The sequence below is a fragment of the Cotesia typhae genome, unplaced genomic scaffold, assembly GCF_013202065.1.
Source record: "Cotesia typhae breed Kobodo isofemale line unplaced genomic scaffold, CoteBio_Ctyphae contig_65, whole genome shotgun sequence".
In the NCBI taxonomy this organism is placed as follows: Eukaryota; Metazoa; Arthropoda; class Insecta; order Hymenoptera; family Braconidae; genus Cotesia; species Cotesia typhae.
Window position 1 is genome coordinate 2,135,627 of NW_027423762.1, and position 26,507 is coordinate 2,162,133.

General features: G+C 28.3%; 2 protein-coding genes across 4 annotated transcripts in view; both read right to left on the reverse strand.

Annotated features, from left to right (window-relative positions):
- LOC141532623 (uncharacterized) overlaps nucleotides 1–26,507 on the reverse strand; it is a 167,769-nt gene that overhangs the window by 98,091 nt on the left and 43,171 nt on the right. The window lies entirely within an intron of this gene.
- Nucleotides 3,980–5,373, reverse strand: LOC141532542 (uncharacterized). 2 transcript variants are annotated; one of them, XM_074250926.1, is made up of 2 exons: nucleotides 5,159–5,373; nucleotides 3,980–4,919 (listed from the first exon to the last, which is right to left on the reverse strand). In XM_074250926.1, exon 2 carries the CDS (start codon nucleotides 4,523–4,525, stop codon nucleotides 4,070–4,072), a length of 456 nt encoding a protein of 151 aa, XP_074107027.1. In that variant the 5' UTR covers nucleotides 4,526–4,919; nucleotides 5,159–5,373; the 3' UTR covers nucleotides 3,980–4,069. The 2 variants fall into 2 exon arrangements, with proteins under 2 accessions (XP_074107027.1, XP_074107028.1); XM_074250927.1 differs by having other exon boundaries at nucleotides 3,990–4,919.

Here is a 26,507-nt window from a genome sequence, read left to right on the forward strand (position 1 = left end):
CGACATTTACTTTACAGACTGATCTGAGGATGCGCGACGGCTTATTAAAATAATCACAAAAAATTTGTTTTCATTAATTCTAATTTAATGACACCGAATTTTTCTGTTTCTATTACATTAAATTATGTATTAAAAATAACACAAAAAGAAGAGTATAACAATATAAATTTTCATCGACAAAAAAAAAAACGCAATTATTGTGGTAATAAAAACTATCATTGTAAGTCGTAAAAAATTAAAGCTTCATTAAAGGGTAAAAGATAATTGATAAAAAAAAAATTAGGTACCTTTTATTAAGCTGTATTTAATATTTGAGTTTAAATACATAGTCAATAATTACGATCATAGTATGATTACAAATACAGTAACGTTATTTCTCTTTTTAAAACAGTTATTAAATGATAACCATTAGCTAATCATAACTAAAGAGCAATTACAAAAAAACAAAATAAGCAAAACAGAAATTTTCGAATGTGTGTTATACTCAAATCACATGAAATGTTACAAGTACGAGTACAAATTATAAGAGGGTAGAAGTTGCAATGGAAAGGGGTTAAATATATAATACTGGGGACATCTCCCATTGGAACTTCATTCATTTGCCGTTCATTTAGTCACGCAATCTATAGGATATCTTAACACAGATACCATGTTGTCGTTCTAAGTAAACTTATCAAAAAGTAGCAGTCAAACATTTGCTATTGTGATGAGTTAATAATTAAATGTATAATGCATGAAAACGAAAATTATACGGGTGGAGTTTATAAAAATAACTATGTAACAAATTTAATCATTAATGCACATACTTTACATATTACATACTACATAATGCAACCGCGTGAGAAAGATGTTCTTTTAGGTACATTATTAGACAAGTCTAAAAATTTTATTCTATTCTTAGTATTCTTATTCAAGAAATTAATTAATTCAAATGTATAATTTAATTGGTCGTGCCCAAGCGCAAAAGTTAATTATTTAATATTTCGTATATGAACTATTGAATATTTTTCTATTTCAAAAGCCAACTAATTAGGACAAAATCTTCACTACCACTTTCATTTTATTAATTCTCGTATCATATCTAGTATCATTATCACTAATTCATTCGATTTAATTACATATTTTTTATTTAGAACTGTAATAATATTATTATTAGCTATAAATATGGTTATTATTTAGAATGTATATTATTTATAAATGTTTTTGTTACATAAAACAATTAAATAAATTGTGAGCTTGTAAGACGTAAAAATAAAAAAAAACAATGCTCACTTCTCTTGCATGCTTTCTCTGACAAATTAATGAAAAAAATATTTCTACGCATCATGATTATAAGGCCGATGTGAATCAACGGCCCGTGATTTAGAAATTTTTCTGACAAGCAGACCGCTACTACCTTTTAGCACTTGATAATATATTTATACACGAAACTACCTTTTGAATCCATACTATACAAAGTTTGTTTTTTCTTCACTCTTAGTACTACTATGCATACTTAGGTACATACACAGCGTCTACATATTCTCTTTCACTCATGTATAAAGAGCCTGTTGCATTTTCAGTTCGGGTCTCGTTTCAGATGGCTTTTAAAATGCTTCGTGAGTATCTTATATATATATTACCAATGAAACTGAGATGAATACATACATGTAATTTTATGTTCATATACACATAGTGTATGCTCGGAAAATGTGTGCACATAAAAGGTTTAATGCCATATAACAATATAATATGGTTTGCTAAATATATGCTGAATGTAATATGATCTACAGTTTTGTACACACAATGTATTTTTGAATAATATTGCTAATTGTTGTTGGTGATGTAATTTTATTTACTCTTTAGAGGCATCAATTACAGATTTGTAAGTGTAAAGACATATATTTTATCTCTCTTTACATTAGTGTTTAAGACTAATGAAAGGGTTTACTCAATTATAATAAGTGTAGCATATTGCACAACTCAAGCGCGAAAGCGTTAAATGTGCTTTACTACTGTACCGTACATATAATCAATTTTCGACTGACATATTTTTAAAGTTTCTACGCAGATCAAGATATGATAAAAGATACACTTTTAAATTCAAATTTAAATACCAATTAAATTTGAAATATGAGTGACGTTCATCAAAGTGTACGATAAATTTCAAGAATGCATCTGTTTGACTTTGTTGTTATTTGTTTATTAGTTTCTAAACTTTTAGAGAAACAATCCATTGCAATCTTTGATATTTTATGTAACCAATAAAAAGTTCAAGATTGACCATCGTTTATTGTTTATTTTATTGAGTTTAATTCTAAGATTATTACTGTTCTAAGTTTAATTACTTCCTGAGTAGAAATAATGATTTGATTTCGTAAACTTTAATTTTTTTACATAACATGAAATATTTATCATTTTTTAAGAATTGATTTTTTAATATTATTAAAAAATAATATTTCTAAGTCAATAAACTAGTATAAATGAGATATATTGATGGCTTACATACATTGATAAAAAATGAACTTGATCTAAGTGAAAAAATCTTGTACCAAAAAAATAATTTTGGAGAATTTTATTATCTTGAATTAAGTTTCTGAATTAAGTTAAATTTACTTAATTAAAAGAATATCACACAGTTTTACAAAGAAATTTGTCAAAATGATTTACATGATTCGAGATTTTTTTTCTCATGACTAAAATATATTTTATAACAATGTACATTTATTAAGTTATTCACCACTTCTCAAAATCTTCATAGTGCCTGAGTTCAAAATTGAGTCGCAAGTTAGTAATAAATAATCAATGGTTATTAATAAATTTGAAATAATCAATCATTTTAATAATAATAGTGTTTGAAATGACTACTTATCGAAGATTTTCTGATTAAAGTAAATTTGTTTTCTATAATTATACATAATATATATAATAGGGTGGGTCAAAAAAATCGAATAATTTATTTTTGACTTTATACTCTGAAAAATAGGTTCGTAGACACCTAAAAAGAATTCTCTCCAAGTATAAGCTCTTAATTATAACGGGAAGGTCCTCCGCTTTGCGGGTTTCTATTTTTTTCGAATAATCAGATAAAAAAATTTGTATCTCGCTTCCAACTGCTTGGAAAAATATTCCGTGGCATAGATTTTGTGAGAAATTGAATGCTTTACAAAAAAGGTCTCTTATGACTTTTTCAAAAACTCAACCGATTAAAAGATATTCATAGTTGAAGTTTGGCTATTTTAAGGAAAATATTCGTTTTTATTATGAATTTTATAAGTCGATGAAAAAAATTATTTCGGATTGCGGAACTCATGATTTTGTAGGAAATTTACTGCTCTACAAAAATGGTCTCTTATGATTTTTTGATTAAGTGAAGCCGTTACGAGATATTCATCGTCAAACATTAACAAATATCAATATTTCCAGTTTTTGATCAATAATTCGATAAATTTTAATTTAAACTATGAGTTTCAGGAAAATTTACATAAATTTGAGTTTCGATCGATAAAGAAATGTTATAAACAATTTTTTAATATTGTTTTCAGTCTTGAGCTTGTTTGATTGCATTAAAACAAGAAATTAGAGCGATTTTTTCGACATATAGCCAATGATTAGTTTAATTTGAAGTGAATGACATATTTCTTTGTCAAATTTAATATGAAAAGTATTGAATCAAGTGAGAAACAACCAGTATTTAACTTTTTTATAGATAAATTTTTTATTGAATTATCAATTGCAATATAATTGTCTATATTTTTAACATAACAGTACGCTATTACTATAAATAATTTCTTTTATTACAATTTGGGAATGTTTTTGATGTTCTTTGACAACTTGCAATAAGTACTGGAATTGTTCTTCATTTTTGTCAAGCATTGATTATATTCACTGACTAATGCAACAGCTCGCTCTGCTGAATCATTGACAACTTTTAGTTGTTGAAAGTATTCTTTATTTTCGAGATAACTCTCATTAGTAGGCCATAATTCAACATCGACATCAAGAAAGTCATACGGTAGATCGAAGATTTTGAAAAGATTTAATGACTTTTTAGACACAAAGTCACTCAGAGTTCTCTGCGCCAATGAATTCAAATCTTTTTAGCAATTACAAATCTTTTAGCTTTAGAATCTGTACCTTCACGAGTATTAACAGCTTCAACAATACTTTTTTTTACTTCTAATGGAACGCCATCGTCAAACAGTGATAAAATGGCAAGTTCATCGCTCAAATACCATAAGTGCGAAATCATTTTTTCACACGTAGCTGAAGAAATCAAAGGATTGATATGTTTGTACTCCAATAAATTTTTCATAAACTGCAAGTCATGATAAGCAGCAGTTGTTGCAGAAGTTGATGAAAACCAAGCTTTTAAATACAATGTGACTATAAAAATACAGAAATGACGAAGACCATGCAATTCTTTCTGAGAGAGTTTGAATTCATCTCTGAATAGATACATTTTCAAACTATAAATGGCCTTAGCCATCCATCTAGCATGATGAACAGCACCAGGACGTTTGAAAGAAATCTTTTCTTGAGGCATTTCTCCAAGGAAAATCAATGATAATTCCAATAATTCTTTATAATCATCTCGGGGTTGTAGTAACTATTTAATCCTTGAGCAATGTCTTTTCTTTGAACCATACGAGCTCGTTGGATGGACCTATAGCTGAGCGTTGTATCTTCAATTTTTATACCAACAGCTGATAAAACCGGAGCAATAATGAACATCGCGTTTCTACTGCTGACATTAGCTCTGTCAAGTGCAGAAACGACTTCAGGAGTTAAGACATTTATTTTTGCTCGTTTTGTCGGAATTGGGGGTTCATACTCCAAATCAGATCCAGAATTTGTAGTTCCACTTAATGTATGCGTCGAGAATGATTCTGATTTTCCACTTAAAACAATCCCATGACTGGTAGACGGCTGATTCAAGTCTGTAATAAGAGTTCATTTTTAAATTAAACAGACAAAATTTCCAACACTTATTCATTATGATGAGAAGCAATTAAACATGAGTACCAGAAACCGTCGAGTCAAATGTCATACGTAGGAATACTGATATTTATAATGCAAGTAAAGTAGAAAAATGATATTCTCATTGTTTATAATAAATATAAAGGAAGTTTTACACTCCTACCTGAATTTATAACAATTATTTATCTCAGATACTTACTGCTTTCATCGATTTCCATCATATCTGTAGTTGAGTTTGACGCAGGTACAATATTCGAAAGAATCTCTTTGTGTGTACAGAATTTTTGATCCAAATACAACTTCCTAATGTTATCATCCACCCCTTTTAGGAAATTTTTACTTACAATGTCGAATAATTGTTCAAGATCAGTCTGAAACTCCTTTTCCTTTACCTTATCACTTTTCTTATTAAAATCTTTTAGTAATTTCAACCACTCACTATGAAAACGGAGAAATTTTTTGACTACATTAGGAGCTTCACTCGTAGGGATCTGATTTATTTTCCACAATTCAATAACCTTGTCAGCTGAATTTTTGCACTTTGTTTGATTGAAAACTTTAAAACTTTAAGTTGATAGAAAAACACTCTCATAACCTCTTTCACTTTTGGTAACTTACGGTCAGTGAGTTTTTGCACAGGTATACCGATTAAACGTATTTCTTTATTCATTGTAGAATTATTGATAATAAATGAATTTATATAATGAGAAAATGACTTATTTCGAAAAAATTGTTATTATCATGTATACGAAATGATGAGTTTTTGGAGCACTGAAAATGTACTGATAAAAAAGTAGACAACGAAGATAGTTAAGAAAAACAACATAGGTGGCGCTAGCGTTAGAGTACCAACAGAAGAAGTAATGTAATTCAGAACAAAAAGCCTCTCTCACAAAAAAATTTATGTATAATTGGTAGAATAAAATTTGAAAATACATACTAAACAACCGTAATAATATGAAATGCCAATGCAATTGACATTTTAAATTATTACAAATAAAGCTTACAAAAATATCATTAGAACAAAAACTTCTTAGTGAATTTTTGAACAAATAACTCCTGTAGGAGTGACTTTTATGATAGAAATTTAAATTTATGTAAATTTTCCTGAAACTCATAGTTTAAATTAAAATTTATCGAATTATTGATCAAAAACTGGAAATATTGATATTCGTTAATGTTTGACGATGAATATCTCGTAACGGCTTCACTTAATCAAAAAATCATAAGAGACCATTTTTGTAGAGCAGTAAATTTCCTACAAAATCATGAGTTCCGCAATCCGAAATAATTTTTTTCATCGACTTATAAAATTCATAATAAAAACGAATATTTTCCTTAAAATAGCCAAACTTCAACTATGAATATCTTTTAATCGGTTGAGTTTTTGAAAAAGTCATAAGAGACCTTTTTGTAAAGCATTCAATTTCTCACAAAATCTATGCCACGGAATATTTTTCCAAGCAGTTGGAAGCGAGATATAAATTTTTTTATCTGATTATTCGAAAAAAATAGAAACCCGCAAAGCGGAGGACCTTCCCGTTATAATTAAGAGCTTATACTTGGAGAGAATTCTTTTTAGGTGTCTACGAACCTATTTTTCAGAGTATAAAGTCAAAAATAAATTATTCGATTTTTTTGACCCACCCTAATATATAATCACAAATTGTCTTATTCAATTTTGTGGAATTTTAAATATAGTTGAATGACAGCAATATGATTTGTAACTAATTTTTTGAAAATAGGTTTCTTGCAATAACTATAGAGCTATATTAATCTACAAATGTAAGTAAATTTAGGTCATGAAGTATTAATATACTTTTATTTCAAAACATCACTCAAATATTGGGTATATAATACTCGGAAGAGAGTGTTTTCTTGAAAAAAGTAAGAAATTAAAACATAAAAAACTGTTTTTTTTTCTTTCTTCCCAGCAATCGAAGTGGGTTTGAAGTCCAATAATAACCAACCCGATTCAATGCGATTTCAGACATCTCCGTTTTTCAGTTCGTTTTAATACGATCCAACCCGATATAGTCTAGTCGGGAAGTGAGTTTTTTGCGGAAAAGCTTTACAATGCTCTTATAAATATGGCGATTGGTGCATTGGATTCAGAATTTAATTTTGAAAAAATGGTATTTTTTTAATTTACCCACTATTAAAAATTTCATTTGTGATAAACAAAAAATAAAGAGAAAATAAGGGACTCTCCATTTTGTAGCTATAACTTGAAAAATATTAAAGATATTTGAAATTTAAAAAAAGATCAGAGACATCTATTACAAAAATTTTCTCCTCTTTTCTGTGTTTTAAATTCACTGGCATGGACTTCTGTTCCCAATTCCTGGATTGTTCATAATAAAAAATTATCTGTGTGTAGGAAGTATAAGTTTTTACTATATACAAAATTTAATGTTTGATCATCTTCAATGAAGTGTTTTACCATCCTTAAATATGGTTAACTAAAATAAAATTGTTACCGAACAATCTATAAATTACGAACACGGAAATTATAAGAAAATGGCACGGCCTCGGATCCGTTGCTATTAGTAATGCCGTTCCGTTATCGTATCAAGATCTTTAGGGTGAATAAAGAAGATCGAAAATGGCAATCAAGACTAACAAAAGTCAATGATCTTCTAATAAGCTTAGTCGTAAATCACCTAGTGCATTTGACACGCACCAAATTATTAGGTTAGCAGAAAATAAAGACCAGATTATTGTGAAGTATTTTTACAATAACATAAATCAGTTATGGACTGTATTTGTAATTTAAATCATAGTCATTGTACTAACAATTTTTTCTCCTATGCAGTCTTAAAATCGTTAAAATTGATTGCTTAAAACATGAATTAACCAATAGATCAAACAATTTAGTCCTATTCACTTCAATGAAAAATAAAAATAGCTTATTATAATTAAAAAATAAAATTGAACAGTGTCTATAAAACTAATTTAGAAAAAGTAAATAGACAATGTACAATATAATCTTTAAAGCTTGACTATAAAATGTAAAGCATCGTTATGATCCCATTTATCAAAGAAATTAATTTTTCAAATGTTGTGGGACACGCCCTCAAGATGTGGGTATATAACTGTACAGTACTTTATAACAGACTTTACCTTTTCTTAATAATCTAAAATGAATCCTTACTACTAGTAGCAGTGGAGAAATTCTAACTGATTACAATCATTAGTCGAAAATAAATTAAGCCAAAGGGCTATTTTGTTGTTATTAATTGTTAATTAGTAAGTAAAGAAAAGTACAACGATTAATTTAGGTTTTAAAGTAAGCGTCTTTCTAAAAATGTACGCAATATTCAAAAAGTTCAGAAAAAGTTGAAAATAAATTCAAGAAGTTATTCTTCTGTAAAAAGAAATGAATAAATTTGGTGTAAGTCAAATTCACGAAGATACAAATCGTAAAAGAGATTATAAAAACTCTATTTTTAATATATAACATCCATAAAAAAAATGCTAAGATGTTAAAAAAAAATTAAGAGTTTATTAACACATGAGTATATAGTAAAAGAAGTTAACTAGAACCAAGAATATTTTGAGCTTTAAAAATTTGTTTTTGGATTAAAAGAGCTCGTTTTCTCAGTTCAAGAAAAGTTTTCTTTCATTAATAATATTAAAAGCTCGAGATAAGAAAATAACTCTTTTATTAGAAACCACCACGGAAAAAAAAAATTGAAAAATTACAATATACAGGGTGTCTCTGAAGTGGCGGGAGTAATTGTTGGGGTCGATAGAGAAAAAAATACTGAATCGAAAGTTCCTGAGCCAAAAATTTTTTTGGGCCATAGAATTTGAGTTATGAATTAAAAACGATAGCCAATCAGAAGCGCGCTATTCGAGAAATGAAAATGAGCGGGGAAGTAGAGGAGACGCGAGAGTGAGATGCTGCAATAGCAGCTTACTCGCTCACACAAAGCCGAGCATGAGAGGGGATTGTGACGCTATGAGCCGAGTACGTAAGTGTGAATGAGTGGATGTATGAGGTCGCAAGCGGACGGCTTAATGTATGAATGTGTGTCCGTGTATCGCAGCATTATTGGAGGCGTTGTAACGCTGAATTAAAGCTAACCGGGTACTCTAAGACAGAGGAAAAATTTTAATTTTTATTTTTATTCGAAAAAATTTAATAAAAAAATAAAAAGGCCCAAGATTTAACCAGACCCACAGAAACGGAGAGTAAATTTTTAATTCTCATTTATTTTGCTGGGGATTATTTTCAAATACAAAAAAAAAAAAAAGGCTAAGATTCAACTGGAATCCAAAAAGAGATGGATGAAAAAATTTTATTTTTTATTTTTAATCAGCAAAATTATTTTTCTTTAAAAAAGAGCCCAATCTCGACTGGAGCAAGAAAAAATGATTGAAAAATTTTATTATTAATTTTCAATCAACAAAATTATTATAAAAAATAAATGGGCCCAAGTCTCAACCGGACCCAAACAAACGGATAAAAATTTTTATTACTTACTTAATTTGCTGGAAATTATCTTTAAAAACGAAAAAAATGCCCAAGACTCGATCGGATCCAAAAAAAATAACAGTACAAAAATTTTTTCCTTATTTTCAATCAGCAAAATTGTTTCTTTTAAAAAAAGGCCCAATCTCGACTGGAGCAAAAAAAAATGATTAAAAAATTTTATTATTAATTTTCAATCAACAAAATTATTTAAAAAAAAAAATAGTCCGCAGACTCAACCGGACCCAAACAAACAGATAGATAGTTTTAATTACTTATTTATTTTGATGGGAATTATTTTAAAAAACGAAGAAAATCGCCCAAGACTCGACCGGACCCAAAAAAAAAAAAAAATAAATTGAAAAATTTTGTTTTCATTTTCAATCAGCCAAATTAATTTCTTTTCGAAACAAGGCCCAATCTCAAACAGACTAAGAGAAACTAATTAAAAAATTTTATTTTTTATTATTAATCAAATATTATTTAAAAAAGAAAATAAGCCACAGACTTAACCGGACTTAAACAAACGGATAGAAAATTTTTATTACTTACTTAATTTGCTGGAAATTATCTTTAAAAACGAAAAAATGCTCAAGACTCCATCAGACCGAAAGGGAGATGAATAAAAAAATTTTACTATTCATTTTTAATCATCATAATTAACTTTTTTATAATAAAAGGCTCAATTTCGACCGGACCCAGAAAAAATGATCCAAAAATTTTATTTTTATTGTTGATCATCAAAACTAATTAAAAAAACAAATGAGGCCCTAGACTCAACTGGACCCAAACAAACGGATAAATAATTTTTATTACTTATTTATTTTGCAGGAAATTATTTTTGAAAACGATAAAAATGCCCTAGACTCGACCAGACCCGAAATAAAATAAATTGAAAATCTTTGTTTTTCTATTTTTAATCAGCAAAATTATTTTCCTTTGAAAAAGGGCCTGATCTCGACTGGAGCAAGAAAAAATAATTGAAAAGTTTTATAATGAATTTTTAATCAACAAAATTTTTTAAAAAAAGAAAATAGGCCCCAGACTTAACTGGACCCAAACAAACGGAAAGAAAACTTTTATTCCTGTTTTTTTTGTTGGGAATTATTTTTCGAAACAAAAAAAATTGCCCAAGACTCGACCGGACCCGAAAAAAGATAAATCGAAAAATTTTATTTCTAAATATTAATTAACTAAATTATTAAGAAAAAAAAAATAGACCCAAGACGCAGCAGGACCCAAATAAACGGATAGAAATTTTTTATTACTTGATCACCAAGATTAATTTTCCTTGAAAAGAAAGGCCCAATCTCAAACAGACTTCGAATAACTGATTGAAAAATTTTATTATCAATTATTAATTAACAACATTATTCTTAAAAAAATTAATAGGCCCCAGACTCAATCGGACCCAAACAAACGGATCGAAAACTTTTATTTCCCATTCATTTTGCTAGGAATTATTTTTAAAAACGAAAAAATGCCCAAGACTCGACCAGAGCCAAGAATAGAAGAATGCAAAAAAATTTATTTTCTCTTTTCAATAACAAACAAAAATTTATTGAACAAAAATCAGCCTAATCTTGACAAGACGATAAAAAACTGATTGAAAAAATTTATTATCAATTATTAATTGACAAAATTATTTCAAAAAGAAAATAGGCCCCAGACTCAACCGGACCAAAACGAACAGATAGAAAATTTTTATTACTTATTTCTTATGCTCGGAATAATTTTTGAAAACAGAAGGAATTGCCCAAGACTCAACCGGACCCAACCAAACGGATGGAAAACTTTCATTTCTCATTTATTTTGCTGGGAATTATTCTGTAAAATAATTTTTCAATTAATCGTCAGGTAAAATGTCAAAAATAAATTAAAACAAACATTGAACTCAAGTCCCAATAATTTTGATATTTTAATTAAAATTATTTTTAATTAATTGACAGGTAAAATGTCAAATAAGGAATTGAAAAAAAAATCGCTCTCGAGTCCTGATAATTTTGATATTTTTATTAAAATTATTTATCAGTTAATTAACAGGTAAAATGTCAACTAATAAATTAAAAAAAAATTGAACTCAAGTCCGAATAATTTTGATATTTTAATTGAAATTATTTATCAGTTAATTGACAGGTAAAATGTAAAAAAATATACTAAAAAAAAATCGCTCTCGAGTCCTGATAATTTTGATATTATTATTAAAATTATTAATCACTTAATCAACAAGCGAAATGTCAAATGATAAATTAAAAAAAAATTGAACTCAAGTCCGAATAATTTTGATATTTTTAATAGAATTATCTATCAGTGAATTAACAGGTAGAATGTCAAATTATAAATTAAGAAAAAAATTGAACTCAAGTCCGAATAATTTTGATATTTTTATTAGAATTATCTATCAGTGAATTAACAGGTAGAGTGTCAAATTATAAATTAAGAAAAAAATTGAACTCAAGTCCGAATAATTTTGATATTTTTATTAGAATTATCTATCGGTGAATTAACAGGTAGAATGTCAAATTATAAATTAAGAAAAAATTGAACTCAAGTCCGAACAATTTTGATATTTTTATAAAAATTATTTTTTAATTAATTGACAGGTAAATAAATAATAAATTAAAAAAAAAAATTGAACTCAGGTCCTGATAATTTTGATATTTTAATTAAAGTTGTTTATCAATCAATTGACTGTTAAAATCCTGAATAATAAATTAAAAATAAATCGCACTCATGTTCTCATAATTTTGATCTTATAATTGAAATAAATTTCTAATGAATTGACGGGTAAAATCCCAAGTATCAAATTAAGTAGTAATCGCACCCAAGCCCTGATAATTTTGATATTTTAATTTAAATTATTTATCACTTAATTGATAGGTAAAATGTCAAATGATAAATTAACAAAACATTGAATTCAAGTCCTTATAATTTTGATATTTCAATTTAAATATTCTTTTTATTCACTGACAGGTAAAATGTCGAAGAAAATATGAAAAAGAAATGGCATTCACGTTTTAGTAATTTTGATATTTTAGTTTCCCTTTTTCTTAGCAAAGAAATCATTTCAAAAAAATCTACAGGTGTTTCGGCAGTTCAAGGATAACTTTACTTTAATGTTATTAGTTTGCATTCACATCATTACACTTTACTCCTTTTATTAAGCAAACGTGAATGTAAAAATTCGGCGGTCTTAAGGTCGACTATTACTACTTAGTTTCCTCTAGTACTCATTCGATTAATAATTCTGATGACTTTCATGCTTTTTACTACGTGCAAGAGGTTCCATCCTTTCTGTTTGCAACTAATCTTTGGCTTACTACAAATTGCCTGATTCATTTTATCAAAAATAAAATTTTTTTACTAATGTGAATAGTCATATAAAATGCAAACTAGAAAATTTTATTATTTTTCCCTAATTTTATAAACAACAAATTAATTAAAAATATCTTCGAGTATTCTGTCACTGTTTTATACTTATTATTATTATCCTAATTGTTGTCAGAGTTTTTTCTGTCTCTGTTTCTGTCTTTATTCCTCTCATTCAGCGATGTTCGTCTCTTTAAATTTATTTTTTCCGCGGATTTCCCTGATCGCTTTTTTTTTTTTCTCTCTCTTCTCGTTGACGATTTTATTTGTTTTGAGATTTCATTTGTTATTATCTAATTATGGGTTAAATTTTGCGTTCATGTCAGTCTTACAACTCATTTTCTGACAGCATCTCATTACCTCTGCATACTTTTATTGTGTTTTATTAATTCTGCGTTTAATATTAATTACCATTATGGCTTTTTATACAGCCGCTGAGTATACTGAAATGTTGATCATTTACGGTGAGTGTAATCGAAACGCTGAAGCTGCTGTCCGTGAATATCGCGAAAGATTTCCAAATCGCGAACGCTTTCCCAACCGCAGTGTGTTTTTGCGTTTAATTCAACGGGCTCGCGAAAATGGTTGCCTGGTACCCGTTGATAGTGAGCGTGTCGGTCGCCCTTGTCGGATACCTGTTCAGGTAGAGGAACAAGTACTCGATGCCGTCAATGCTGATCCCGGTACCAGCACTCGAAGACTCGAGCGTCGGCTTCCTGTTTCTCGATCTACGATTAACCGTATCACCCGTGCAAATAAGATTCATCCGTACCACAAACGAAAGGTGCAGAAACTTGAAGCTGGTGATTATGCTTTGCGGAGAACGTTTTGCCAATTTATTATCAACAGCCACGCTGCCGATCCGACGTTTCTCGAAAATGTTTTGTGGACGGATGAATCGTTATTTACTCGTGAGGGTTGTTTCAATCCGCACAACGTCCACTGGTATGCGGAGGAGAATCCTCACATGACGGTGAACCGTAATTTTCAGAACAAGTGGAAAATCAACATGTGGGGAGGAATAATCGGCGACACTGTGCTACTATACGAATTACCGGAAACCATGAACGTAAGTTTAATTAAAAATTTACACAATTAAAAAATTTCGCGCTTCAGAAAATTTTCTCCACTCAGTTTACCGTTAAAACTTCAATGTAAAATTCTTCGACACTTTGCAAATATTGAAATTATTCGAATAATATTTTTGTGTTTGAAAATAAGATTTTTATTTTTGTAAATTAATTCTTTATAATACCTAATTTTTCATAAAAATTCTTTGGAAGAGTTTTTCTTTCTTAATTTGTTAAAATAAAGGAAAATTTTCTGGGGTAACTTCTGTTGTTGATGCGAAAATATTTCGAAAAATTCGTTCAAATAATTTTTCATTAAAATTGGAAAAATCCCTACGAGTAAACTTCGTTTTATCTGTTAAAATTTTAGAAAATTATTTTTAAAATTTTTAACAAAATTTCCCTTTGGTTTAAATTAAAGAAATTTTTAACTCCCTGATTTTCTCACTTTCACAGTCGAAATTTTTCGTTATTACAGAGTGCTCAGTATCTCTTGTTTTTGGGAGGAAATTTACCCCAGCTTCTAGCAGGAGTTAATCCTCAACCGACGTGGTTTCAACAGGATGGTGCGCCGTGCCACTCATCTGGGGACATAACCAATTTCTTAAATGCCCAGTATGGCCAACAGTGGCTGGGGAGGTATGGTCCAGTGAGATGGCCACCAAGATCACCAGACTTGACTCCGCTCGATTACTACTTGTGGGGTTTCATGAAGGAAGGGGTATATTTTGATGAACCTGCAGATCAAATGGAAACAATGGCAAGGATCATGGCTGCACGAGAACTAATAACGCCGGAAATCCTGCAGTGTGTTCGGGAAAACCTTTTGGAGCGGTGTCATCGGTGCTTAGAAAGGAATGGAGGCCATTTTGAGAACCTTATGGATTAATGATTTTTTTTTTTTTTTTAATTTACAAATTCTCAATCAATTTTATTATACAGATTTTTGTTATTTTTGTTATTTTATTGTTTTTTTTTATTTTTGAGAATTTGATAATAAAGTTCATAATTTTAGTACAGAAAAGGAATTTTGTTATTTGAGGTTTTACCTATCAATGAATTAATGAATAATCTTAATCAGAATATGAAAATTATCAGGACTTGAGTGCAATTATTTTTGAATTTTTTTATTTGACAATTAACCTGTCAATTAATTAGAAAATAATTTAAATTAAAATATCGAAATTATTAGGACTTGAGTTCAATGTTTCTTTTAATTAATTTTTTGAAATTTTACCTGTCAATTAATGGAAAACTAATTTTAATTAAAATATCAAAATTATCACGTCGTGATTGCAATTTCTTTTTTATTTTTTTATTTGACATTTTACCTGTCAATTAATTAAAAAATAATTTTAATTTAAATATCAAAACTATCAGGATTTGAGTGCAATTTTTTAAATTTTTTTACTTGGAATTTTACTTGTCAATTAATTGAAAAATAATTTTAATTAAAATATCAAAATTATCAGCTCGTAATTGCTATTTCTTTTTGATTTTTTTCTTGGAAATTTAACTGTCAATTGAATAGGAAATAATTTTAATTAAAATTCCAGAATTATCAAGACTGAGGACTGATTTTTTCTTTAATTTTTGATTTGACTTTTTACCAGTTAATTAATTGAAAAATAATATTAATTGAAATTTTAAAATTATCAGGTTTTGAATGGAATTTTTTTCAAATTTGTTTACTTGGAATTTTACCTGTTAATCAATAGAAAAATAATTTTAATTAAAATATCAAAATTATCAGGTCGTGATTGCTATTTCTTTTTGATTTTTTTCTTGGAATTTTATCTGTTAATCAATTAAAAACAATTTTAATCAAAATTTTAAAATTATCAGGTCGTGATTGCAATTTCTTTCTAAATTTTTTATTTGACTTTTAACCTGTCAATTAATTGAAAAATAATTTTGATCAAAATATCGAAACTATCAGGTTTTGAGTGCAATTTCTTTTTTATTTTTGTATTTGACATTTTACCTGTCAATTAATTGAAAAATAATTTTAATTAAAATTTTCAAATTATCAGGTCGTGATTGCAATTTCTTTTTTATTTTTTTATTTGACATTTTACCTGTCAATTAATTGAAAAATAATTTTAATTAAAATATCAAAATTATCAGGTCGTGATTGCTATTTCTTTTTGATTTTTTTCTTGGAAATTTAACTGTCAATTGAATAGGAAATAATTTTAATTGAAATTCCAGAATTATTAAGACTGAGGACTGATTTTTTCTTTAATTTTTTTATTTGACTTTTTACCGGTCAATTAATTGAAAAATAATTTCAACTAAAATTTTAAAATTATCAGGTCGTGATTGCAATTTCTATTTTATTTTTCTATTTGACATTTTACCTGTCAATTAATTGAAAAATAATTTTAATCAAAATATCGAAATTATCAGGTTTTGAGTGCAATTTTTTCAAATTTGTTTACTTGGAATTTTACCTGTTAATCAATCAAAAAATAATTTTAATTAAAATATAAAAATTATCAGGTCGTGATTGCAATTTCTTTTTTATTTTTGCATTTGACATTTTACCGGTCAATTACTCGAGTAAATATTTTGATTACAATATCAAGGACTTGAGTGCAAGTTCTTTTCAATTCTTTTATTCAAGATTTTACTAGTCAATTAATCAATCAGTAATTCTAATCAAAATAATCAAATTGTCAGAACTTGAGAACAATTTTATGTTAATTTTTTCATTTGAGATTTTACCTGTCAATTTTTCGACATCTAAATTCGATTACAATAATAAATCCATCAGGACGAATGTAATTTCTGTATTTCAGATTTTACATGTCAATTGATTAATTAATAATTTTAATTTAAATAATTAAATTATCAGTAGTTGAGTACAATTTCTTGTTAATTTTTTGATTTTAGACTGTACTTGTAGATTGATCAATCATTAATTTTAATTGAAATAATAAAAAAATTATCACGTCTTGAGGGCAATTCCTTTTTAATTTGTTATTCGAGATTTTGCTAGTCAATTTATTAATTAATAATTTTAATTTGAATTTTGGTGATTTTCTAATTATTTAAATTTATTGACGCTAACAAAATCAAGAAAAAAATTCTTCAATCCTTTTACTTAGGTCCAGTCGACTCTTGTGCCTTCTTTTAAAAATCATTCTTTATTCGTCAAAAGTAAATAATAAAAGTTTCCAATGTCTTTTCGAGGTCGAGACAAGTCTTGGCCATTCTTTTCGTTCTCCATAATTTCCCTTCCAATTCAAATGAAAAAATAAAAATTTCTTATACGTTCATTCGGCTACGGTTGAGTCTAGGGCCTCATTTGTTTTTTTAATTAGTTTTGATGATCAACAATAAAAATAAAATTTTTGGATCATTTTTTCTGGGTCCGGTCGAAATTGAGCCTTTTATTATAAAAAAGTTAATTATGATGATTAAAAATGAATAGTAAAATTTTTTTATTCATCTCCCTTTCGGTCTGATGGAGTCTTGAGCATTTTTTCGTTTTTAAAGATAATTTCCAGCAAATTAAGTAAGTAATAAAAATTTTCTATCCGTTTGTTTAAGTCCGGTTAAGTCTGTGGCTTATTTTCTTTTTTAAATAATATTTGATTAATAATAAAAAATAAAATTTTTTAATTAGTTTCTCTTAGTCTGTTTGAGATTGGGCCTTGTTTCGAAAAGAAATTAATTTGGCTGATTGAAAATGAAAACAAAATTTTTCAATTTATTTTTTTTTTTGGGTCCGGTCGAGTCTTGGGCGATTTTCTTCGTTTTTTAAAATAATTCCCATCAAAATAAATAAGTAATTAAAACTATCTATCTGTTTGTTTGGGTCCGGTTGAGTCTGCGGACTATTTTTTTTTAAATAATTTTGTTGATTGAAAATTAATAATAAAATTTTTTAATCATTTTTTTGCTCCAGTCGAGATTGGGCCTTTTTTAAAAGAAACAATTTTGCTGATTGAAAATAAGGAAAAATTTTTGTACTGTTATTTTTTTGGATCCGATCGAGTCTTGGGCATTTTTTCGTTTTTAAAGATAATTTCCAGCAAATTAAGTAAGTAATAAAAATTTTTATCCGTTTGTTTGGGTCCGGTTGAGACTTGGGCCCATTTATTTTTTTATAATAATTTTGTTGATTGAAAATTAATAATAAAATTTTTCAATCATTTTTTCTTGCTCCAGTCGAGATTGGGCTCTTTTTTAAAGAAAAATAATTTTGCTGATTAAAAATAAAAATAAAATTTTTTCATCCATCTCTTTTTGGATTCCAGTTGAATCTTAGCCTTTTTTTTTTGTATTTGAAAATAATCCCCAGCAAAATAAATGAGAATTAAAAATTTACTCTCCGTTTCTGTGGGTCTGGTTAAATCTTGGGCCTTTTTATTTTTTTATTAAATTTTTTCGAATAAAAATAAAAATTAAAATTTTTTTCCTCTGTCTTAGAGTACCCGGTTAGCTTTAATTCAGCGTTACAACGCCTCCAATAATGCTGCGATACACGGACACACATTCATACATTAAGCCGTCCGCTTGCGACCTCATACATCCACTCATTCACACTTACGTACTCGGCTCATAGCGTCACAATCCCCTCTCATGCTCGGCTTTGTGTGAGCGAGTAAGCTGCTATTGCAGCATCTCACTCTCGCGTCTCCTCTACTTCCCCGCTCATTTTCATTTCTCGAATAGCGCGCTTCTGATTGGCTATCGTTTTTAATTCATAACTCAAATTCTATGGCCCAAAAAAATTTTTGGCTCAGGAACTTTCGATTCAGTATTTTTTTCTCTATCGACCCCAACAATTACTCCCGCCACTTCAGAGACACCCTGTATAATGTAACTCTAAGGGCACGCAGTAGCCTATCAGATCCGGCCCTTTCCAAACTGCATAAGACCGGGTTCGAGTCCGGTGTACACCAATGAATATTTTCAATATTTAATTATTATTATTCTGCCGAGCCCAAAAAGATAAAATGAGTTCCAATCTCAAAAGTTTACCCCTTACCGTAGTCGCTCATGACCATAGAAGTTTGTGCGACTTTAAACAAATAAAAAAAAAAAAAAAAAAAAAAATTGTAACTCTGAAAATTAACATTCAAAGTTTGAATTTAGAAAAATGTTATTTTGAACTGTAATTTTTCTACACGGAAAAAAGAAAACTCGAAAAATTACACTATAAATAGTAATAAGTTTCTCATGGTATTCAAAACTAGAAAAATTACAGTTCGAAATAACATTTTTCTAAATTCAAACTTTGAATGTTAATTTTCAGAGCTTTTAAAGTAAATATTACATACTACAATGTAATTCTTATAAAATCTGTAATAATTACAATCTGGAACTATAATTTTTCCAGTTTTCATCACGGAGCGCCATGTTATATTATATGATGTAATTTTTCTTTTTTCCGGGTAGTTTTGAATGTCTTTGAATGTGACGGGACACTCATTACTATATATGATGTAATTTTTCGAGTGTTTTTTTTTCTGTACAGTTGATTTTGTCACTAGGAAACCTTGTCAAGTTTTTCTCTGCTCAGATTTAGTGAGAGAAACCTTACGTTTTTTGATGCACTTGTGCATCAGAAGGAAACAAAAAATATCTTTTTTTTTCGATACATATGCGTGAAGTGAGGGTTTCCGATGCGCCTGAATTTGCGACATGAGTATGAAGTTATGATGCATCCACTACGAGAGCGAGTACGTAGTTATACAGACGAGTCCGGATGAACATACGAAATCTTAAAGTGGATGTAAACATAACCTTATAGGCAAGTTTCAATACATAAATTACTAAACATAAATTGTATTCAACCGTTCTAATTCAGTATTATTCACTACCCTCATTCAGAAAGATGATTTGAAATGATTACCTCCATGTTAATTGTATATCTATATAGTGTTAAAATCCGATGCTTTTAAATCATTTCAAATCATTTTAAATCATTTCAAATTAGATTTCTTAATCAGGGTAATGATTCACCCGACTTATACCATACATACCATTATATTATATTTTACAGTACATATTATATAGAAGAGCACGTCGACCGTTAATTTAATCGGACAATAATGTCTCAACATCCGTTTTTATTCTCACGTCTCATCTATATCACACCCCCGGGGACGACGCACTCGTTATGTTACCACATCACTCCTGGCAACGACTTGTACAAGCTAATTTCTATTTCTCCCGATTACTTTGAACTAATCTAGTTTTACTTTTAGATATTTAACCAACTAATAATCAACACTTGCCAACATATATTCCCATATGATTTATAGTTTACACATGTACATCTCTATTCATCTACAGAGTATTGTTTAGAATCAAAATAACTTATTTAATGGACAGAAAAAAAAAAATCTTCATTGAAGAACAAATTTTCTTGGCTTATAAAAATATTAAGGAATACTAAAGTTTTCTTGAGCCAAAAAATCCTATTGTTTACAATTATTCAATTATTTCAACTCTTTTTTGTGTCTATTAATTAAATTAAATATTTTTTTTTTCATGATAATCTCTTTCAATTATTTACTTTTTTTAAGGGAAAATCTTGTTTGAAATTCTTTAAGAATAAAGATGAAGAGTAATAAAAGTACTGATTATTGACACTATAAATGTTCACTACTAATTTTTTAAATGTAATACAATAAGTAGTTTGAGTAAAGTCGATCATCCAATACTCATAATTAACGCGTTAAAAAACTACGTGGTCTAATTATTGACAAACCGTTACTCAAATTACCTATAATAAACAAGTGCTATATATTTGCCGAGCTGAATAAAATAAACCAAATTTAAAAAAAAAGTTATTTTAATTTATTACTCTATTGATTGATGAAATTTGTAAAGCATGAATTCTTATAAAAAATGAGTTTTATATTTTGAAATTTTCTACACTACTACTTACTGCTAAAAATGTTAATGGCATGGTATTTTTTTTTTTTTAATTAATAAGCACTTATCTGTATACTTATAAGTATCATATACAATGATGTTATTCATTTACTTGTAAAATAAATTTTGATATTATTGAATGAAATACAAAATAAAAAACCAGCTTGTTTAATAAAGCTAGGAAATTTACTAATGAATTTTCTTTAATTATTTGAGTAATAAAAATTGTGTAAGATTATAAGCAGTAAAAAATTTCCATTATACAGCGTCAAAAAAATTAAAATATGATTAATATATGAATATGAAATTTTTATCTAAAATTTTTAACATTTTATGGGTCTTGATTTTATTCAACCATCAAATAAAAATCTTAAAAATTTTAAATATCAACTCTATTGACGTAATGACGGAAATTTTTTTACTGAGTATTACTAACATCGTAGTTAATGAATCGAATAAATATTTGTTGTAGGAACATAAAAAGTTGAATGTATGAAATCAATAAGAAATGAGGGTGTAATAACTGTTTTATCTGTCTGCACACAATATGATGACACGGACCTCGAACACGAATAGTTAACATAGTCTAAATTAATTTGGGTCAGCAATTTGATTGTTGGTGCGTGTGATATATATAGTAATAGTAATAGTGATAGGCAGTAATGTAGAGCTTAGAGAGTAGGTAGACAAGATGAACGTCGTGTAAAGTCTATAAATGTGAAGGCAAAACGCGGCCTTAAGATTGGCGAATGCTTGAGAGCATCACGAGGGCGGTCTACCGCGGAGGCATAAATATGTAGGTGACTGCACCTCTTCTCTACAGTATATATACCAACAGTGTCTTTTAGCTGTGCATTAATATATATGCTCTATACTCAATCCCTCAAGCGTCTCACCAGAGATGTAGGTTTCAAGTATCTGGATTCATTAACTTCCTGCAGGTGGTACATGTGTAGAGTATTGTAAATGTTAAATGGTAAACCATTTCTCGTTTCTCTTTTACCGCGGGAATTAATGTTTAAATTCGTATTATAAGACACTTCCTAGTTTAATTCTTTTATTAAAGATATTACTTTTGTTTTTTAAATCTATGTGCATACGTTTCACACCTACGCTGTACTAAGAGAGTATAGATCTATTGATGTGTATCAGTAAGAAATATATGCGCAGATATTCGATTGGGTGATGTTTATGATTATGAAGCTACATATCATGGACGATGCGATGAAATTACTATATATTTTGTAATTTGTAATTTTATCTATAGATACGTACGTCGTCATATTTCATTCTAGAAAAATTTATTCTTTTTTTTTTGTAAAGGATAAAAGAAATTTTTCTAATTTGAAAGTATATCGTTAGTAATGACGACAAGTCGACGGACTTACACTCAATACTAATTTGTCACGGTATTTTATTTTTCCCGGGGGTGTAAATCGAGATCGATATCTCTCGCTGACGCGTCGACGACCTCTATGACCTCTTATTCTGCAATGGTTTTGTTATCGGATATAACCATACATATTTTTTGCTATTTTCTAATCGGAGTGAGCTCCGTTCACACGTGTAGAAAAAATTATGGTATATACTTTACTCAAATATTTTTTTCAGGTTCAAACTGGCTCAAGAAGTTTTTTTATTTTTTATAATAATAAAGTGGTGAAATTTGCCTAGTAATATTGAATGACGTCTAAATTGATAATTTTGAAAAAAATTTTGGAGTAATTTAATTTTAATTAAATATTATATCAGGGTATTTTATTTCTTAACACTCCAATTTTTTTACAATCCTTACACAATTTATGTCTAATTCAAACAAATCATAGTTAGAAGAAGAAAATACTCGAGTAGCAGTGCCTATCTAAAATAATCTACTTTCTTTGCGCACGCTATCACTACAACGCTAATTTCAGATGCGCGAAATAAAAATGTTTGCTCACCTTTTCTTTTAAAACTGTATGACTTTAAATTAATGTTTCTAATCAATATTAATGATAAATTTGAATTTTTACCTAAAAAAATTTTTTGGTAAAAAATATTAATGCTAACTTTGGATGAGTAAAAAATTCACTTATTAAATAATGAAAGTACTTATCATAAATCAAAAAAAAAATTTTTTTAGCAAGTATGTTATATTATTATATAAATACACCGTAATTAAAATAATACAAAAAAAAAAAAAAAAAAAAACAAGCAAACACCGGGAATAACAGAGTTTACCGTGAAAGGTAACTACGTGGGTTCGAGTGCACTGCGTGAGTATGCAAAACAACTTGAATATGTCGTATGTTTAAGAGGTGTAATAATATATATATAACACACGAAACCAGGTCTTGTTCAAGCCTCGTCCTGGCGTATGCGTAGGTATCATGACCGGTAGGATATTGAAAGACATGAGTTCGTTTTCATGCAGCCGCTCAAATGCCGGTTTAATCCATACCAAGTGCGCAACGTCTCGACAACTAAATAAACTTCATTATAATATGATACATTTAATAATAATACTTGACATTAATCATATTATAGACATAACACACATATGAGATGAAATAGTCTCGTCTCAGTTTATTTTACTACTCTATGTATTACATACAAAAAGAATAATAGTCAAGTCATGGATAGCGACCGGAACAACGTAATTTGTACACAAGGCCAAGGAATCATTCTCCTCTGCATGATCACCATTCATTTTTACTCTCACCAATTCCATCATCCTCCGTGCTGTTATTTTCTCTCTTTTTCTTTCTCTTTCTATTTTTTAGTGTTAATTTTTTTTATTTCTTTATTTATTGGAATACGCGATTTCCGATGGATAACACCTGCCACTTAAAGAGAAAAAGCATGTTCTTTCCGGTCTTATTGCTTGTGTTTTTTCTTTCTCCCACTTATATACATACTGTATATTATATTATTATATTATATTGTATATGTTATGTGCTATGTGCTTACAGTCATTTCATACCTGTCTATGCCTTCTTTATCTACTTGCGTACACTACACGTTCACAGCTTATATAATAAAAGCTTAAACATTCTATCTCCCGGTTTCTACCTGTATATACTTGTACTTGTAGGTTGAGTCTGCGCACAGGTACTCATCCAATGTTATGGTTGTTGTAATCTTGGTTATAGCGGTTATTGTCTGGTCCGCAAACTCTCCACCTGAGTATTATGCTGTGTACAGTCTAAAGAAAATTATTTGCCAAACATAATCATTACTTTAGTCAACTATTCCGATCTTATACAAACTTTGAGAAAAAATTTTTTAGACAGGTAACCCTATACCACAACTTTTAAATTTCTCGCTACTTTTTTACTGGAGAGTATTGAAGCATTGTATAGTCGCTAAAATATTACTGATCTTCAGTATATCCCGTGGAAAAATTTTCATACAAGTCATTATTAAACTATGAATGAAAACAATGTACACTGTAAAAAATCCGGAGTGAATCGGGAGTGAATTTCACTCCCATTTCACTCCCATCACTCGGAGTTCCGGAGTGAAGTAATTAATCACTCCGCGTAGGTAGTGAATCCGGAGTTTTTGTTTGCGGAGTGATTCCGGATTTCACTCCGAAAAACATCCGTGTTCGGAGTTTTTAAAAAAAATAAAATAAGGATGAATTTTCGTTCTACAAAAAAATCTCAAAATTAATTTACTATAAATGATTTATTATAAATCAACAAATAATAATAATAATAATAATAATCTATATTATTAAAAGAATAAGTAAAATTTTGTGGCCAGTGTATTTATATGATGAAATGGGTTTTTATGGTTAAATTTGGTATCGTTGGAAAAATCTTGACTTGGAGTTGTGCGTTTTCATGGTTTCATATTATTCTCACCAATAGCCAATTTATTATGATAAGTATTTACTATTTAGACTGTAGTCGAAAATACTCTATCTCTCGATACATAATTAAGAAATGACCTTGCATCTCGTGAGCTATTAACATTTTTAAAGATATAAGCTCACCCCGACGTTGCACTCATCGAGACCTTTCATTTGAGTACCCACATCAATTTTTCATATATTTATATATATCATATATATGTATATATGAAAAATATATCAAAATGCATGTGGGTACTGAAATGAAAGCTCTTAATAAGTGTAACAGCGGGATGAGCGTATATCTTTAACAACGTCAATAGTTAAAAAAGTACAGTGCAATTCTAACAAAAATTATTATTTAATAAAGCAAAATTTTATCTAATTATAATTAATTTATGAAAAAAAAATATAAAAACATTATAATAATAATTAAAATTAAATATTATTATAAATAATAAATTAAATTTTTAATAATTAAATATAAAAAGGGTTTATAAAAATATTTTCTTTACAAAAATTTATTTATTTCTAAATTCATTTATTTCGGGAGTGAATGCGGAGTGAATTTTATTATTAATAAAAATTAACTCCTTCTCGGAGTAAAGATCACTCCCGCTGGGAGTGAATCAATTAAAAATCATTCACTCCGCGTTTACTCCGCGTTCACTCCGCAAATTTTTTACAGTGTAAGTAATGATTATTTTTTATTTATTACGTGCGTAATATTCTAAATACGTACGTCAATTAACATGTCGGATCCTCTAAATTAAAATAGATGAAATAAAAATAAGTGTAAAGTTAACTAAGTATCGAATTATCGCAAAAAGATGATTCTCAATTCCTAATTGGCTAAAAAATCAAAGCGCGCAATTTAAATTCCTAGTATTTAACAAAAACTGGTTTAGTATAGTTCGTTAAGCTAAAAACCTATGCCGAATAAGCTCCTTAGGAAAGTCAACAATAATTATGTTTATTTTATAACTCAATTTTTCAGATTTAATTCTCTTGTAAAGGAATGATTCAGTGATTATGCGCTCTCATCGGAGATTTTTAACATTACTTCTGGTCGAAAAATTATAAATGGGCATATATGACCTGATATATGTCAATATCGTCATATCAGAACATAAGTAAGATAAATCCTGATACGATAGTTTTTATTAGTGTATTTCTAAGGTACGTAAATTTTGCAGAATCTTCTAGCTCAAAGAGATATATTGGTCATTATAGTATCTTGTCTATTAATCTTAAAAAATTTAAAAAGTTAAAATATCGATATTGCCATTCTAATACGTCGTATCCTACAAAAATTGACAAATTGACTTTTTTTTGAAAAATGGAACCATAACAATATTATGCAAGTTGTAATAAAATTTTAAAAGTCAAATAATTTAATTACTATTTTTAAATAATTATTTTCGTCAGTCGAATCTCATTTAATCAATGTTAAAAATGAATCGATTTTACCGTCTGCTGTAAAATTTTCTAAATCACGTATTAAAATAAAACTTCTAAAAAGACAACATAAAGACGACTTGAGATGAATTACATGAAAATTTTAAAAATTATTTGAAGTGAAAAAAACAAAAAATAAATATTAAAAATTTTTCAATTTCTCTTTGTTGATCTCTTTTTCAGATTATACTGAATAGATTCTTCAAATCTAAAATGAACAAATCGATTACTCATAATCGAAATAAAATAAATAGCTTTCCTTTTTCTTTTCTTTGTCAATTTTCCCAGCAGAAAGTTTAGTACCTAAAGTTAAAAACTTGAAATTTTCAAAGAGAAAATAAATATCGTTGTATCATAATATAATAATAACAACCACGACACACAATATTGATTTAAGCGTGCAGTGTTCATTCAAAGAAATTAGTGTTGAGGTAATCGGTTGGAA